Source organism: Apis cerana, linkage group LG4 (assembly GCF_029169275.1).
Source record: "Apis cerana isolate GH-2021 linkage group LG4, AcerK_1.0, whole genome shotgun sequence".
NCBI lineage: Eukaryota > Metazoa > Arthropoda > Insecta > Hymenoptera > Apidae > Apis > Apis cerana.
In genome coordinates, this window is record NC_083855.1 from 2689001 (window position 1) to 2702741 (window position 13741).

At 24.7% G+C, this 13741-nt stretch overlaps 1 protein-coding gene across 1 annotated transcript in view; it reads left to right on the top strand.

Moving 5' to 3' along the window:
* The window catches only part of LOC108000089 (protein GDAP2 homolog), an 89855-nt gene extending 77536 nt beyond the window's left edge, over nt 1-12319 (top strand). The window contains exons 9-12 of the mRNA XM_017060256.3: nt 5562-5701; nt 6259-6313; nt 7623-7766; nt 8392-12319. Coding sequence (XP_016915745.1) covers nt 5562-5701; nt 6259-6313; nt 7623-7766; nt 8392-8454 — 402 coding nt within the window. The 3' untranslated portion in view covers nt 8455-12319. The remainder of the gene's footprint in view (nt 1-5561; nt 5702-6258; nt 6314-7622; nt 7767-8391) is intronic.
* Nucleotides 12320-13741: the final 1422 nt, after the last annotated feature.

Below are 13741 nucleotides of genomic sequence, written 5' to 3' on the forward strand. Positions count from 1 at the left end.
CTGTCTTTGATCCCAACTTTTTATAATCGAGCAGGTGTCGAGTATCTCTCTTTTTTCTTTGTTCTTTTATTCGAATTATCGGAACATTGTGGTGAAATCATCAAGTGTTTCTCTTTTGACAAAATAAAAAAGAAATTCTATTTTAGTAATATTATAACAAAAAAGAGAGCTATTTATAACAAAAAAAAGATTTCCAATTTATTATTTTTTAATTTTTATATCAATAAATTTCTTTAAGACTTCAAATCTGCAAATTTTATAAATTTTAAAATTATTTCTAAGAAAGAAAGAGAGAGAGAGAAAGATTTTTAAATTTAAAATTTAATAAATTTTTAAAATTTCAATTTTAAAAAATTTTGAATTCTGCATGAAAATTTGGCATTTTCTAATTAATTTTTTGACTATCAAATTTCTGAAGATTCAAACTTTTTAAACTTTTTAAAATTTAATTTCTTGAAGTTTAAAAAAAAAAGTTACCAAATTTATAAAATTTATAACTTATAAATTTTCGATATTTCAAAGTTTTAATTTATTTTTATTATTAGAATATCATATAAGATTCTGAACTTAAACAAACAGTTTTTTAGTTTCTTCACGTATACGTACTAAATCTTCGAGACTCACGGTCATTACGTCATCATCCGCAAAACGTAGAATCACGAGATATTTCAAAGTGAAGCATTTTTTCAAAGCAAAATCAGTGTGATTCATCACGCACTACAAGGATTCCAAGAATATACAAAAGCCACTTAGTTGTTTCTACATATATCTTTCATTTTGTTTAACGAACCTTTATTCTTCTAATTGCTATATTTTTGTGCACGTAAAAAAAAAAACTTAAATTTAATTGATTTCGTGCCGATAATGCTAAGCAAGTAAATTCGTTCAATTGAAAATTTATTTCATTCGCATCCGTTTCATTTTTTTACAAATTTCCATATTTGATTACCGAAACGAAACATTGAATCATCTTCTTTGTTTTAAATCATTTCCCTCTTAACTTGTGACATGAATTATAACACTTATAAAGTTCTATATAAATTAATGTTGTAATTATATAGATTTATAATAGTATACAAAAATGTGAGATCAACGACGATTTACTATGATACAATTATTTGATTATTTTCAGATACATATTTAGAAAATATTAAAAATCTATGCAGAAATTAATTTAAATATCAATTCATTACTTATTTCTAATTTTTTTTTATAAATATTTATAAAATTAGTAATTTTTATAAAATATCATGATATAATTTATAAATATATTTATATAATTATATAAAAATAATTATAAAAATTCTACAAAATATCTCGTTTAGAATCGAAATATCATGAGAAATTGACTCTATCAAAGACAATTTTTTTTTATACAAAAACAAAAAGTTTTTAGTAAGATTTTATAAGAAACATTATGTAATTTTTCTTATAGATTGTAATATATAAATTCAATTTTATATATAAATAAAACAATATAATTTTTATTTCACTAATCGATACGGCTCGATTATTTCTTATAGAAAGTTCTAAATTATTTATGTCGACAAAAATCTTTAGATAAGAAATATTTTAACTTAATGTAAAATTAGTAAAATTATATAAAAAACAAAAAAAAAAGTATAAATAGATTATTACTTCGCAATTCCTTCTTATCTTTTAATTTAAATTTGATAAACTTGAAATTTTAAAAAATTTTAAAATATTAAAAAAAATCTTTTCTATAAGAAAAATAATTTAGTATTTTTTTTATAATAGAAATAAAAAACTGCATCAATTAAAATACAATAAAAATTACATGAAATTATATTCTATTGAAAAAATTAAAGTTAATCTTCATATATGATGTATCTTTTTATAAAATAATTTTTATAAAAATATTCTTTTGATAGAATTAATTTCACATTATATTTTGATTTTGCAAACATAAATATAATATTTATGAAATTGATTTTTCTTTTTGAATAATTTTTATTTCATGTCATAATCAATAGTGTATCAATAGTAAATATAAATAATATATCAATAATAAAAATATCTTTAAATAATGAATTAATTAAAAAATTAATTTATTAAAGGAATAAAATAATCCTTCTCATTTATGAAATAAATGAAAAATTAAAAATTAAAAATTAAAAATAAAAATTTTCTCATTTATATTTACAGTTTGGAAATTTGTTAATTGTATAAATTTTTCATCTTTTAATCGCGAATTGATAGATATGAAATACTCACAAAGTAAATATTCTGACGCAGATAAAAACATATACGTATAATTTATTTTCTTATTCGTGGAATAATTCGTAAAAATTACAACATCTCATGACATTTTAATTTACTTAGAATCAAATGACTTGACGTAAATCAAATCTTCAGATCTACAATAATACCTGCAATATGTTATATTATTCGGAAATATAATTGCAGCTTTGTTTGAATAGTGTTTCAATTTTTATTTTAATTTTGTTTAAAATAAATATATAATTCTTTTTTGCGAAGAGAATATAATTTTTTTTAAATTTTATCACGAAGATATATTCATAGATTATTTTGTTAAGTTCTCTTAAAAATCTTAAAAAAATCTTAAAAATCTAGAAAAATCTTAAAAATTTTTTCTAGATTCTATTTTTTTTTTCATTTCATTTTTCCAAATTAATATTTATAATAATTACATAAAAGCATTATATTTTATTATAGCATTTAATATATAATATAACTATCATATAACAATATAATAATCATTTTAATAGTATTTTGTCATTTATAAAATTTTATCTTTATCTTTTTAACAGAGTCTCTTCAAATTCCATTTCTTTGGAATTTCTATAATTCTATTATTCCAAATATTCCAAAATAAGTTAATAATAATATTAATTTATTTGTAAATTATTTAAAGTAGATTTAATATTATTTGAAGAATCACATTTGTATTATTTTTATTATTTTATTTGACATATAATTATAAAATTTTAAATAGAAATTTAATCAATTTTTTTTATAATATTATTAATTGGTAAATTTTTACAAAAAGAATATTTAATGAAGAAACGGATGCATTATTGGAAAATTGGAAGAAATAAAATAATATAAATGAGGGAGAAAAAAAACTAAACTTTATATTTCTCAAATTTTAATTAAAACTTCACGTTTCAAAATAATAAAAAGAACTTTTGAAATAATTCAATATTAAATATATTATATGATATATAATATAATTATATAATATAAATATTATATAATATAAATAAATATAATATAATAATAAAATATAATAACAATATAAATAAAATATATTTTTAAATATTAGATTCAAATTATATTCCAAAAAAATTAATTTTTAATACTTTTTATTCGTCCATCCATTGAATCATTATTATAAGGGTGATATCACAGGTCATTTGTCTATTACAAAAGAGAATCACGAAAATCAAAAAAAAAAAAGAAGAAGAAAACATTGTACTAAGCTTTAATATTTTAATTTCTTATTAAAAAAAAAAAAAGAAAACCTATTTTTCGATCTTTTTTTTTCATTTCTTTTCGATCTGCCCTAATTTATCAGAACGCAGAATTTAATATTATATCGTTATCGTTCGACCCATATGTACGTTAGACGTCTGTGATATCGGATTAAAATACACCCGCGCAGACCTTTTGACGTCATCAATGACGTCGAGATATGAAAGGGAAAAAACAGTATGGGGTGGTAAAGATCCTCGACAACTGATATCAGCCATCCTTCATTTCTCGAAACGATATCTACAAAAGGAAACGATCGACTTTCTCTTATTTCTCTTTCGATCACAAACTTTTCCACATAGTGTGTTATAGAACGGAACGAAACATAATAAATTTTTTTTTGCTAATTCTTTATTTTCTTCTAACAGACCAAAAAATATTTTCTCTAACTATTAAAATTTGAATTTGATTTAACAATCATTTAAAATGCCGTATACTATTTAAAAATGATTATTATTTATCCGTAATTTTATAAATTTTTATTCGGTAATTTATAATATAAATATGAACTTAAAAAAATAATAATAATAAAAAATTAAAATTTCAAGATTTCTTATGGAATTAAATGGAATTTCTTTAATCATCTAATCATTTTCATGCTAAAAAGATTAAAAAATTAAATTAGCAAATTTTTTTTCATTCCATCTAACCATGTTCTGTCGAATCGATATCTGACATTAAGAAAACTCTCGACTTTTCCTTATACTTTCTTTGTCCATCTTGAACGTTTCTCTGTCAATGCGCAAAGATTCTGGTTGCTCTTTTTCCCGTCACAAGGCCTCCGACCTGATTTCCACGACCTCCGCTTTAGGGGCGAGGAACCAGAGTACTAATTCTAGTTGTAGCGGCACGATCGATTAAAACGTGATGACGAGTGCGCTTTGCCAGGATCAAAGACTGACGTTTGTCCTGTGTATCTCATGTGACATTTGGTCAATTTCATGACACGGTTTAATTGAAATAATTTTGGTTAGTTTTAGAAAATGAAGATTCAAAAATTTGAGGAATTGAATTGTGTTGAAAATTTTTTTCAGATTAATAATTGAAGATTAAAGAATATAATAATAAAATTATATATATAGTAAAATTATATCGACTTGGAAAATTTTTGGATACATTAAATGATGGGGTAGTTTTGATTTTGAGGAGTTGTGTTGGATAGATTGAATAGTGATATATAAAGAATATAAAGTGATGTATTTATAAAGTATGATAAAATGAAAATGAAGCTTTGAATTAGGAAATTTTTTGAAAATTAATGATTGGATAGTAAAATCGTTCTAACGGATAGTAAAATTGGTAATTTTATTTTGAGAAATTTTTGGAAAATTTTTTTGGAAAATTTTGAAGAATTATATAATATTTGGTTTGATATATAACAAATTTGATATATAAAATGTAGTTTTGATTTGATTTGAAAATTTAAAAAAAATAGAAATTATGGATTATGTAATTTTATTTTCAAAAATAATAAAATAAAAAATATTTTGAATTGCAATATTTTGTATCAACTAAATTAAATTGATAAACTAAATTACTAATGTTATTACAACTAAATTAATAATGTTTATTTTAAAAATTTACTGTCAAATAATGTCATTTTAAAAATAACTGTCACATAATAATACTCATAATTTAGAATTTATTGAAGAATATATATAAAATATTTTGATTAAATAATTTTTAAAAAAAAAATTTTAGTTTTAAAAATAATTAATTATTCATGAATCCTTTCAGATTTATGAATAATCATAATTTTTTTTCTATATATAAAATTACTATTTCCTATATTATCATTCTGAATTTACACTGTCACATTAATTATTTGTGTTCTTATATTTCATGCAATTCATTTTGTTTAAGCTTCCATTGGTATCATAAATTTCATTAATCTTTTGCCAGTATCCATAAGACTCTATTCGAAAAATATTCGTAAAAACTGGAATATAATTATAATGGCAAAGCTATTATGTAATATATAATTATAACAACGAAAAAAGATTTTTAAAAATTTATTAACGAAAAATTTTTTACTTCTGTTTCAGGCATTACTATATCTAATACAGTTGTTGGATCCCATTGTCAAAGGAGATTACGTGATCGCTTATTTTCATACGTTAACGACTAGCAACAATTATCCCAGTTTACATTGGTTGCGCGAAGTATACAACGTGCTTCCTTACAAGTGAGATTTTCAATAATCGTGTTTTCATTTGTTGAATTTTTTTTTAATTTTTTTATTATAAATTTCCAGGCTCTGTTTTTTTAAATCTTATAACACGTTCAGTTGTTTTTTTCATTTTTAAAAAAATTATCTTTAATAATCTGATGGATTTATACTCTTTAAAATGCAGTAATTGATGTCGATTTGACTTACAAATTTCAATTACGTAAAGCTATAAAAAATTAAACTATTATATTTATTTAAAATACATTATGTACTATACTATACTATATTATACTATACTATAGTAATTAGTATTCGCGATAATAATTTAAATAATAATTTTGCATTATACTTTTATCTTAGAAACTTGACTAAATAAAAAAGTTATTTTATTGAAATAATAATAAGAATTTTAACTGATTTAAATTATTTTCAAACCGATTATTTTCAAAGAAAAATCATAAAATATGATATAGATATATATTATTTTAATTTAATAAAATGCATATGCACATATAATATCATCCTTTTTTTAACATCAAAATATTACTTATATTGAAATATTTTTGTTACAGATATAAGAAGAATCTAAAACACTTTTACATTATTCATCCGACTTTTTGGACCAAGGTAAATATTATAATTAATGTAAACTAATTAAATTAAAAATACAACTTTTTCTCTTTTTTAATATTATAAATAGCTATGAAAAGTATTTGTACATTATTATATTTATCATATTATTTATACATGATATTATTTATTATATTATTTATACAATGTGTCACAATTGAAGATTTATATATCTCCTTTATTTTTGACGTGACATAAATGAATATTTGAGTGAAGAAATTTTTTTAATTTTTCTCAAAGTTATTGATATTTTTTATCTGCGAAACATTCTTATTTTTTTATTACATTTAATAAAAAAATATATTTAAGTATATTAAATCATGATTTAATAATACGACTTTAAAAACTAATAATATAATGAAATTGCTACTAAATGAAGTAATATCAGCTATTTATTTTCTAATTATTGTAATACTCTTTTAATTACAATATATAAAGATTCTTTCTGATTTTTGAACAAAACAAATCATTAATTTATCATAAATATTTATTATTCCAAACAGAAAAAAATCCAATTTATATTTATGATGCAACTAATCAATGTATAAAAAAAATAATTAGTGCGGAAGATATACTAGTTAATTAAATTCAAGTATATTAATATTTGAGTATGAAAATGAAAATTTAATAAAAATGTGCTTAATTAAAGGAAAATAAGAGTATACACGAATATTTTTTTTGTAACAATTGTAGCTACTTTAATATTATCAAATCGGTAAAAGGAATAAATAGACCAATGCATTTCTGAACAAGATAATAAGCGAACAAAAACGATCCGTATGTAATCCACTTCATAACTTTAAATTAACTGGTCAAACAAGATCTTTTCGAGGAGTGGCATTTTATTATGTAACAATTTAATAATGAGAATCGATAAAGAATATCGATAAACTTCAAGTTTTAAGACGCAAAATCAGTCTTTTTTCATTTCTCACGTTCTCTTCAGTGTTAATAGAACGATCGTATCGAACTTCCTGTCTTTCCGGTATCCATTTAACGAAATGCATTTTTACGGTGATTTGCAAATCCATGGGAAACGTATTCTTGATCCTTACACGAGGCTAATTATTATCTCACGAACTAGATACGAGATTATTAAAGATTCAAAAGAATCATATATAAGACGAGCGAGGATGTCGATGAGGCGAAGGAAAATAATTGGATCTTTCTTTCTTTGTTCCATCTCGTTAGTATAATGGCAGGAGAAATTATGCTAATATTCTTCGATTAGAATGAAATTGATTTAAGTGGAATTATGAAAATACGTGGCAGTATTATTTGATAATTCGTTTGTTATCTCTTGCAGATGATGACGTGGTGGTTCACGACGTTCATGGCTCCAGCCATCAAACAAAAGGTTCACAATCTACCTGGAGTAGAATATCTTTATGAAGTGATGTCTCCTGAACAATTGGAGATCCCAGCTTACATCACGGAATATGATATGACGGTGAGGATTCTTTAGAATTTCTTTTATAATACTATTACTTTTCTTATAAATTTCTCTAAAATATATTTGTCTTTTTTAAAAAAAATAATTGATTTTATTTATTATTATTGATAATTAATTTAAAAAAAATAATTCTCTTATATCAGTTATGCTATTCCTGACAATATTATTCATATTAGGTTATTTTTTATTTGGACAATGTTAAAGTAATAAATATACGTATCTCAAAGCATGCAATTAGTAATAAAATCGAAACTACTTGAAAAATAACCAAGAAAGTGCTTTTTTTTGATAGAAATATATATGATAAAATCAAACAATCATTTATAAAATTATTGCACTTAGAATTGTGTGCATTTCTGCAAACAATCTTCATTTTATTAAATATATTACTCTGAAATTCAATCAATCATTTCAAGTAAAATTAAAAATTAAAAAGTAAATAAAAACAAAGAATCGAAGAATTTTTCTTTCTGTTAAGATACAATTTTTTTTCTTCTTTAAAAGGAAGAAAATTTGTCACTAATCGCGAGATCTAGTTAAAAAAACTATTTAAAAAAAAAAAAGAAAAAGCATATCGTCATGATCTATAAACTACAAAAAAATTGAAATATTCATATTCCAGATAAACGGAATGAGGTATTACCAGCCAGACCCAATCTCTCCGTCGCCATCGACGTCCACGTAACTCTCCGACTCAGCCTCCCAGTCTGCGAGTCACTGGACAGAACGAAGCAGTCGGATCGATCGTTCCACTCGATAGTACAGTGTCTGTAACGACGCTCGTACGCCGTTTCCGCCAGCTCGACACGATCACGTCGATTTCGACGACTCCCATCTGTCTCAGAAGATGCGTTGCTTCGATCGATCAGGGACAGAATCGGCTTCTCGAGAGCGGGAAAAAGTGCCTGGTGGTGACAGACGAAAGGCGTCAAACGCTTGGAGGATGAAGAAAAAAGTCGGATACTTAATGCGACAATTGATCGATCGTTGAAAAATCAAGAAACCACTGCCCACCTGTTCGTTTCTCAATCATCAATTGCCTGAAGGAATGGAAAGAGATTTCTTCCTTGTCTATCTACGAGGGGAGTACATTGAGTGTTGGATATCGCGTAACAAAGAATGCGAAGATCGATCGGGAGAAGGATGAGGAGATTGTTATTTCGCGTGCTGCGCGGATATCGGCTGCCAAAACACCAATAATCAGTATTCTCGTCGTCATTGTTACGACGGAGCGTGATGATCTTGTTGTTCTTAAATAAATAGCTAGCTATTCGTACGGATTTAGAAGGAAGAGAGAGGATGGAGAATTAAATGACGGCTTAATAATGGAAACTGTCGATCGCTTTTTTGTTATTTTCTTATCCGTCGTTGTATAGCGAATTATATAATCGTCGATTATTGTACATCGTATTTTATTATGTCACGTCGATGATGGAATGGAGTCGCGGTCGTTGGCGCGCAGTATTTTTCGATAAAAAAAAGAAAAAAGAAAGAGACAAACAAATAAAGAAAAAAAGGATTAAAAGGATGAAGAATATTATTAATGTAACGTTGCGACTAACGAGAAATAATAATAATAGAGAGTGGCTGGTTCCTTCCGTGGCGCTACAGCTTCGGTTCATTAACGTGGATCGCTTAATCCAACGTATTAGAACTGATTAACGTTAAGTACTCGTTATGTATATAATATAAATACATATACATATATATATACATGCATATATATATGTATAGCTTCAAATTTAATGATGAATCAAAGGATGTTATTTTGAAGTTGTTCCATGAGTTCGGAAGGACTGCAAATACATTCGATCGATTCATCATCGAAACGATAATCCCAGAAAAATTCAATGGCTAAGTGCCGAGGTCGTACTCGCGATTTAACTATAGATTAGATGAAGCAATAAACGTTAAGAGCTTTCTCGCAATCTATATACATACATATGTACGTGTATGTACGTATGTATGTATATATCTCGTGGGACAGAATCGTTATACTCGTTGTTAAGCATTTTTAGGCGAAAAATAAAGTGTTGACGATATCGCGTTCGTAGATCATTATTCAATTAACCCATTTCTCTCGGATTTTCTTCGCGTCATTTCACCCTCGTCAAAGTTAATCAAAATCATCCAAAAATCTAGTCGAATCCTTGACGGCTTTTGATTGATTAAATAACCAAGAACAATGGGTTAATTGACCGTACCTCAGAGATGTGTATCTATATTATAATTTTACATTTATTATTAACCCCCAAATAGCCCGAGTATGCTTGATCGTTGAGATATCTTTTTATTACTTTTTACTTGTATTTGGTGATGTTCGTTGACGTTAGAATAGCATTTTAGAGAATAGTGTTTCGTTGAAACAAACGTGGAATGAAAGGGTGTAATCGTTTATCTCAATCGAAAGATCGTTTTATTTACTCGGCATTTTTTCTTCCATGATAAAAAAGAAAATCACATCGGAAAATATTTGTATTTTATTGGACGCATTTCATTTTATTATTCGAATTTTTTACTTCCAATGCTTATCAAAAATTGCATTTTTTTATCTACCATTTATCAAAGTATCATCTTCATTGTCCATTTTTTTGTATTCTCTTCGATTGATTGTTCTTTAATATTTCTACGAAGAATTACGAGATACCAATGGAAGCTAAAAAATAATTTTCTTCTGTTTCAAAAACCTGTTTTTAAATTGCGTATACTGGGCACAAGTGATTTGAGCGTGATATGAAATCTTAAGTCACTTGTGGTCGATCGGCCGTGCACGTGACAATTATTTTCGACGTTTTACGTTGAACGACCTCACTGTCCGTCCCTGACAATCGTTTATAGTAAGTAGCCAATCGTCTCGCAACGTGTCGTCCAAACATCCTTCTCACCGTTTGTTGAAAATGAAAAAAAGCTTATCGATTGTTGGAGTACAGTTTGGACGATCGGACGTTGCTATTGTCGCGATCGTGTAACCGTTGGAGCAGCGTTTGTGAATGTCGTAGATAAGACAAAGATTTGTGACAATATTCAATTAATGCGTGCTTAGCGGGGGCTGAGATACTATCCGGATCTATTTCAAAGTCCTAATCTGATTTTAATTAGAGAACATAAAACAACTTTACAATATTTAATGTTCAAAACAATCTAGATTGATGAATTAAAAATTCTAGCATGGATTAATTGCAAGAAATAAGAGATCTGGATGCCTCTCAAAATTTATGAAATAAAAAAAGAAAAATAGTAGAAATTTATAATCGTCCTCCTTTTAGAATTCTTTATGAAGAAATATCTCGAGGGAAAAAATCGAGAATATGAGCTACAAATGTTGAACTGCATAGGACTTTAAAATAGACAACCGAACATTAGGCTTTATGCTTAGAAGATAATCTATGGCTTAGATTAAAAAAAAAAAAAAGAGAAGAAGAAGAAATTAAATTGAAACCGTTGTTTCCTCGCTTTTAAGGACTGCGAAACGAAAAACGGCCAAATCGAATGATGAAGAGCTTGTAAAACTGTGCGTAACGGTAGTGTTTCGTCCTTAGGATCCTGAGATTCACGTTTATTTTCCGAACTTTTATGATCGTGCACAGCCATAGGCATCAGGATCGATGCCGTCTTACAGTAATATATTTCCAATTGTAATTCGTTAAACGAATGATTAAAGAATTGACTCGAGGCAAAAGAGAAACAAATATAAAAATGAAAATTTATTAGAAGAATTTTCGTTAAAAAAAGAAACTGAGTTTAAAACGTACTGAGTAAAATTGTTTCTAAATTAAAAAAATTTGTTGTATATTTTATTATTAGAAAGAGAAAAATAATATTTTCAAAAGAGGAAAAATTATTCTCATGTTTTTCATCTATTTTTTTTATCATTGAATCAAAAATTCGATACGACAAATCATTGTGTAATCATCAATTAACGAGATAAATTTAGAAGCGATATTGTTCTATTAATCGTGCTGAAATTAATTGTTGAACTGCGTTCCATTAGTCACAAAATTTTGCTATTATTAGGATTAATCGTTGAACGTGTTATTAAAGCTGAATTTTATATGAGAAAAAAAAAATATATATATATATACATAAATGTAAAACCTAATTCTTTAATTGAATCGTTTTTTGGAAAAAAATGACGGATTCATAATTTTCATTCGATGCATTCATAATTTCAATGGCGATTTCTTGCGAATTTCTACTTATTCGTAATTCCTTCTCCCGAGAATCGTTAAATCTCGTCGATTAAGGAGACGAATATGTTTTTTTTTTTCTAAATAAAGATTTTTTATCAAACGTGAAATCTCAACCCGGTGAGAAATGAGATCGGAAGCTTCGGAAATTATACGTGCATTATTGTATGTATACGTCGTATACGCGTATTACGATATACTGGTTAACCTAATTATAATTGTTGTCGCGATGGTAATAGATTCTAATTAATCGAGGTATATATTTTTCTCTCGGTGCCGATGCACGGCCTCTAACAGGTGCACACTTTGCCCTTTCATCTGTTTTTTTATAGATCGAGCAATAAACTTATTGTTTCAACAGAATTATTGTTTCTTCTGATTCGTTTCCAATCCATATCCAGATATCAAAAAGATAAGATTTATTTGATACGCACATGTGATGAATAATGTGAATTTATATTCACATTATATATATGTGAAGTTACGTAAATCACGAATGTTTATTTTAATTGAATAAATAATAATTTTGGATTGGTAAATTAATATTTGTATTTTTTTCTGAAATTATTTGTATTCAAAATAAAAAGGAAATTGTCTATTAAAGAATGTTATCATTGAGATTATTTAAAAATAAAATGAAAAATTTTTAATGGTTATGATGATACAATATATAAGAGTAATTTTGCTGGCTCATGAAAAGATATGAAAAAAAGAAGAGTAAAATTATCTTATCGCTGGCCTTATTTATATCAGTGAAATATAAAATTCAAATTTAAAGAATAATTTAAATTTATTATAAAAAGTTTTTGATAAGACATTTCGTAAAAAATTTAATTGAAAATTTTTTATTGAATTTATAAAAAGAAATTGTATAAAAAAAAAATATTATATGCAGAAGAATAACTTATTTCTTTGTTAAAAAATTTTCGTTGGTAAGAAAAATAAATACTGTTAATAGACTGTTTAATTCATAATTCCTTAATTCGATATATTTGTTTAATTTTTAATTTATATTCTTTCGTCTTTTTATTCTATTTTCTTAATTTAAAAAAAAAATTATTTTTAATTTCTTCAAATTCGAAAATAATTTCTTTTGATAAACTATTTCAAAATTCCCTTCCAAAAAATCGAAGAAAGATACTTGTAAAACTTGGAATTATATATTATATATTAAAATAATATAATATGAAATACTCTATTAAAACTTAATTATTTTGTTTATATTATAATAAATTACAGGAATGAAATTATATATATTTAATATCATATATTATCATATATAAAGAATATATGTATCATATATTCTTTATAATATCTATTACCACATATTTTTTAATACAGGTTTAAATAATCTCTAATTTAATAAAAGTTTTTAAAGTAATTAAAATATTATTTAATTAATTAAAATCTATAATCTACGTTTAATATTTAAATTGCGTAAAATAAACTCACAAATATATGAAAACTTGCTACAAAAATTAAATATAATATATATGTCATATAAAACTTTAATATTATATCATATCATTATCATCATAAATAAAGACTTAACTATCAAGATTATATAGATAAAATTTGAATTAAATTTAAAATTATAACAAGATATAATATGTTTATTATACATTTCATAGACGTCATAAAATATTTTAAAAAATAGATAAAAAATTATAATTAATGCTAAAAATTTATTATATAAAATTTTAATACTTTCAATAATAAAATTTGAATAATAAAATACAATTATATTAAAATAACATCATAATATTTATTATTAATACAACATCG